The sequence below is a fragment of the Trichechus manatus genome, unplaced genomic scaffold (genome assembly GCF_000243295.1).
Source record: "Trichechus manatus latirostris isolate Lorelei unplaced genomic scaffold, TriManLat1.0 scaffold00045, whole genome shotgun sequence".
Classification (NCBI taxonomy): domain Eukaryota; kingdom Metazoa; phylum Chordata; class Mammalia; order Sirenia; family Trichechidae; genus Trichechus; species Trichechus manatus.
Window position 1 is genome coordinate 11,974,821 of NW_004443981.1, and position 5,621 is coordinate 11,980,441.

General features: G+C 57.1%; 1 protein-coding gene across 1 annotated transcript in view; it reads left to right on the top strand.

Moving 5' to 3' along the window:
• The first annotated feature begins 560 nt into the window (after positions 1 to 560).
• Positions 561 to 5,621, top strand: part of DEGS2 (delta 4-desaturase, sphingolipid 2) — a 20,205-nt gene continuing 15,144 nt past the window's right edge. Inside the window, exon 1 of the mRNA XM_004376727.1 lies at positions 561 to 644. Coding sequence (XP_004376784.1) covers positions 563 to 644 — 82 coding nt within the window. The 5' untranslated portion in view covers positions 561 to 562. The remainder of the gene's footprint in view (positions 645 to 5,621) is intronic.

The window sequence follows — 5,621 nt, forward strand, 5'->3', positions numbered from 1 at the left end:
GTTGTCACAGACGCATTACCTGTCCTCCGCATCACTGCGTGTAGGGGTGGGCTGAGGGAAAGGGACAGATGAAGGGAGAGTTGCTGCAGCGAACGCTTCCTGAGCACCTTCTATTTACCGCCACTGTCGCATCCATTTAACCCCCTTTCTCCCAAGTGGGAGTTACTGCTGGCTTCTCTGTCCGCGAGGCCAGACTGCGAGCGGGACTGGGCCGCCGAGAGAACTGGCGCTCGGCCGCCGTGGGGGCTCAGTGGAGCCAGGCGGCCTGCAGGCGGCAGCGGCGCCCGACGCAAAGGTGGCCCGGACTCTGGCAGGTCGCGCGCGGCCGCCGCAGCCCCTGGCGCACGCTCACCCCGTTTCCGGCCGAGGCACCAGAGGCTGCGGAGGGGCCGCTTCTGCTCAGCCTAGGGGCGCCCAAGCCGGTGGCCCAGCCCGCCGGGAGCCCCGCCCGCTCCGCGCTCCGGGCGCACCTGGCCCCGCCCCTCCCCGCCCCGCCCCCTCGCCTTGAACTTGACTCGCGGCAGGTGGAGCGCAGACGACTTGCAGCGCCGCCGGTCCAGCCATGGGCAACTGCGCGGGACGCACCGACTTCGAGTGGGTCTACACGGACCAGCCGCACACGCAGCGGCGCAAGGAGATGCTGGGTGAGCATGGGGAGCGGGCGCCGGGGGCCATCAGGGTCGGGACGAGCCCGAACCGGGGCCGCCCGATGCTGGGTGAGCGTGGGGAGCGGGCGCCGGGGGCCACCGGGGTCGTAGGGAGCCCGAACCGGGGCGACACGCTGCTGGGTGAGCGTGGGGCGCGCGCGCCGGGAGCCACCGGGGTCGTAGGGAGCCCGAACCGGAGCGACACGCTGCTGGGTGAGCGTGGGGTGCGGGCGCCCGGGGCCATCAGGGTCGGGGCGAGCCCGAACCGGGGCCGCCCGATGCTGGGTGAGCGTGGGGCGCGGGCGCCGGGAGCCACCGGGGTCGTAGGGAGCCTGAACCGGGGCGACACGCTGCTAGGTGAGCATGGAGTGCGGGCGTCATGGGCGATCCGGGTTGGGGCGAGCCCTAACGCGGGCCGCCCAGGTGCCGACAGGCACGCCCACGCCCGCTGCCCAGAGGGTCTGAGCCGCGCCCGCTCGAGGTGCTCCATGACGCACCACCCCGGTCTGACATTTGCCTCGCGTCCCCGAGCCTGGACCCACGCAGCCGGGGTGCGTGGGGTGCGCGTGTCACCAGCTCCAATCCGGCAGTGGGACGAGAGCCACTCCCGGGGCCGGGACCCGGGAGCGAACTCGGGGCGCGGAGACGCGAAGGCTCGGGGGAGCTCCAGGGGACGCGGTCCATGTGCTGGACGCGTGGATCCTGCCCACGAGGGCAGCTGGTCGGCCGCCGGTCTTCAGCTGCAGCCCCTGGGCGCCTGCAGTGTGCGGAGCTCCTGGGCCCCGCGCCAGGCAGGCGGCGATGCCACAAAGTCCACCCCGAGTTGGGGAGTTGCAGGCGCAGTAAGCGCCCAGAAGGAAGCAAAGGTGGCAGTAGAGGCACTTTTTATTATTATTCTTTAAAAAGATTGTGCCAAAGAATTCAGTCTATTCTGTCTTGTATCTTATAGCTCAATACGTGGTGTCCACCTTCCGTGTCGTTAAATGTCCCTGTGAGGTCCTTTCTACCTCCATGGGCACCCACTCTGCGGATTCACCCTCATTCTTGCCAACGGCCGGTCTAACCCACAAGCGAGTTGTTTCTCAGAATCTGCTCAGCGTGCACAGGCCTTTACCTGGCTTTATGGGGTTAAAGGACCCACGCTTTTTATTTAGATGATCCGCGTTTATTCGAGATGCTGCCAAGTTGCCCCCACACAGGCTTCGTCACGCTTACTCCCAGCATCGTGGGACACGCTCCCTGTGGACACTTTCCCGGTTTCCCCATGCCCTTGCCAACACCCAGTGTTGGCAAACCTTTTAACCTTAGCCAGTCAGATTGACGAAACAATACTGTTTCATTGTGGGTTTAATTTGCATTTATTTGATGGTTGGGTTTCATACTTCAATTGGCCATTTTTGTTTATTTCTTTTGCATAGATCGTTTGCTTGTTAATTCCTTGGAGCCTGTGTATAGGAGGTTTTTAACCCTTTATCGGTCTGTGGTATCTGTTGCAAATATTCCCCCCGTTTATAATTTCTCTTTTGTTATCACAGTGGCTTTTTTTTTTTTTTTTGGTTAATATAGTCGAATTGATTGACCTTTTTCTTTATAGTTTTTCACTTGGTGTCTTCCTGCCCCACCCCAAGATTATGGAATATATACCCTATTGCATTTAAACATTTCAAACAGGAAATGTGTTTAACGGTCAGCGTTGCTGTAACTCGATGGAGCCCGGGTTCTGGGGCTGGAAATCCCTGAGTAGGTTTGTGACCTTTCTGGTTTTCTCCTGTGAGGTGAGCCATAACCCAGCACTGTTTATGTTCTACATGGGTGGTAGCATTCCAGCCCTACACCGGTGACCTTCCTGGGGGTGGTCCCCCCTTCTCACCGCATGAGGAGGCCAGGTCCAAGAAAGGGCTGAGGCTGGAGCAGGGCCTCCACGGCCTTGCCCACATTTCCTTCCCTGCCCCGGGCTCTCTGCGGGCTTCCCCTCACAGGCTCGTTGCCCCTGGCCGCAGGCGGAGAGGGCTGGGAGAGAAGGTACTGCAGCCGGAGTCCTGGCCCTCAGGAGCTCGTGATCTACAGAGCAGCAGCCTGGGTCTACCCCAGAGCCAGATACTTGAGGGGTCTGGATACTCTGGGCTGCAGCCTCACTGTCCCAATCTGCAAAATGGACAGTCATCCCTGGCTGGCAGAGTGGGTGTAAGGATGAAATGAGATCTTGGGTGGGAAGGTGTCCAGTGTGGTACCTGGCAGTCCAGGACGTGGGGAAGGAACTCTCTCCAGAGAGGAGCTGGGGGCCCTGGAGCCAATCCAGGAGACTTCCTGGAGGGGGTGGCTGGGAAGGATTGGATGACTCAGAGGCCAGGGAAGTGAGGGAAGTGTCTTGTCCAGAGCCAGGGATGGGGCAGCGCAAGTTCTCAGAGGCCGGCTTTCAGGAGTGCTGCGCCTGCCCCGTCTCCATCCAGCGCTGCCGCTCCATTTCCCCCCTACACCCCATTTTGAACTAATGAGCCTGGACTTTGCATTCTCACTTCCAGGAATCTGCGGAAGCTCCTCCGTCCTGGGCATCTTTCCTCCTTGCTCTGCCTGGCTCACTCTCGCTCAGCCCTCCTGGGCTTGGTTCACATCCACCTCCTGCAGGAAGCCGGCCTGGCTGCCCTCACAGGCTGGGTCGGGTGAGGGCCCTTGTCTGGGTTTCCCTCCGTGCTCTGGCCCGCCCGGCTCTTGTCTCAGTGGAGCAGACTGCACAGGTGGAGAGCTCGGCTGTGGAGCCATCTGCCTGTCCAGGACCCCAGCACCCACTCACGTAGGTCATCCCCAGCTATGTGCCCCTGGGTGAGTCCATAAACAGATAAGGAGATCAAGGCGTGGACAAGTTCAGTGCTGGTAATAATAGTACTTCCCTGTGGAGTTGTATGAATTAATGAGGTCATATGAAAGTACTTGGCCCAGTTCCAGCTGCCATTGAGTCGGCTGTGACTATTGGAGACCCCACGTGTGTTAGAGTAGAACTGTGATACGTAGGGTTTTCAATGCCTGATTTTTTGGAAGCAGATTGCTAGGTCTTTCTTCCAAGGTGCTTGTGGGTAGACTTGCACCTCCAACCTCTCAGTTAGTAGCAGAGTGCATTAACTGATTGTATCACCCAGGGCTCAAAAAATGTCGCTGCGGTGATAATGATCTTGCAGACAGGCGGTGGCTCCTCAGGACAGGACCGCCTGTGCAGCTCTGCTTTCCTGGCACCCAGGCTGTCCCCAGCCCAAAGAGAAACCCGAGGCTAACTGCCAGCGTCTCTTTACAGAAGATGGAGTGGGGCTCAGAGAGGGGGAGCGACTTGCCCAAGGCCACACGGCCTGCCTGAGTCAGGCTGTGCTCCAGCCCCGCTCAGCTGGCTGCTCGGCCCATGCCAACCTCCTGGGGACCAGTGGATTTGCAGTAAAGATCCTAATCTCAGAGTCAGATCCCAGAGAGTACATGCGAGAGCTGGCTGCAGGTGCTCTGCAGGTGGGGCCGAAGTCCACGGCCAGTCTCGGCTGGGGTGGGGCGGGCTCCCCAGGGCACAGGGTCCTAGGAAAATGGGTTTCCACTACAGCCCCTGAGACCCATGTCTCCCAGGCCAGTGCCGAGGTGCCCAGTCGTAGGAGGGCAGGAAGACTCTGGTCCCATCAGAGACTAAACCAGGCGTGGCCAGGGGAGTTAGAAGCAGGCTTTGGATTTGGCTTTCAAAGACAAAGAGCTTTGTGATTTTTTTTTTTTTTAAATGATGAAAGTAAAACACGTACATGGTAAAAACATTCAAATAAGCAAAGAAAAACAAAAGCTGGAACAAGGAAGTGAGACTCTCGTGGTTGGATTATTTGCTTAGGAAAGGCCTGGCTGGGAATCTCGATGTGGCCAGCGGTAGGATCCCACACAGAGCTGCTGAAGCTTCAAAGGGAGGTGTGGGTCCAGGGGTGGGGTGCTGGTGGGTCACAGGGTCACTGTCTCTGTTCCCTCTTGTCCCTGCTGCAATCTGTACATAGGCCTTGTCCTCGTCCACCAGGGCAGTGCACAGCTGCCACAGCTGCCACAGCTCTGGGATCCTAGAGCAAAGACGGGTGTTCCCCTCCACTCCTGCCCCGGGAAGGGCCCTGAATGGCCTGGCTTGGGTCATGGGACTTTCCCCCTTGAGCCAATTAATCTCTGCCCAGAGCTCTGAGTCCTGTGATTGACCAGACTTGGGACTTAGCTCCTCCTGGGTGGGTCGCTATGAGTCGGAATGGACTCCACAGCAACGGGTTTGGTTTTGTAGGGTGGCACAAGAGGTTTTTGTGTATGGAAGAAAGGTCTGGCTATCTGCTTCCATAAAGATTACAGCCAAGAAAACCCTATGGAGCAATTCTACTCTGTCACACATGGGGTCACCGTGAGTCAAAAGTGACGTGACAGTACCAGGTTTAGTTTTTCTTTTTTGGGGTGGTGCAAACAGTCAAGTGCACGGTTCCTAACTGAAGGTTGGAGGTTTGAGTCTACCCAGAGGGGCCTTGGAAGAAAGGCCTGGCAATCTATTTATGAAAAATCAGCCACTGAAAACCCTAGAGAGCACAGTTCTACTTTGACACACATGGGGTTAGTGTTGCCGTGAGTTAGGGTTGACTCGTCGGCAACTGGTTTTTTCTTTTTTTTTTTTTTAATTGTACTCCAGGTGAAGGCTTACAGAACAAAGTTTCTCATGAAACAGTAGGACACATATTGTTTTATGACATTGGTTAACAACCCCACGACATGTCAACCCTCTAATTTCTCAACCATTTTTTTTGGGTGAAAATACACATAGCCAAAGATACACCATTTCAAAAATTTCTACATGCACAGTCCAGTGACGTTGAGTACGCTCTTCCAATTGTGCTGTTCTTCTCACTTAAGATGAAGGCTTACAGAACAAAATAGTTTCTCATTTAACAGTTACTACAAATGTTGCCCTATGACAACGGTTAACAATCTCACAAC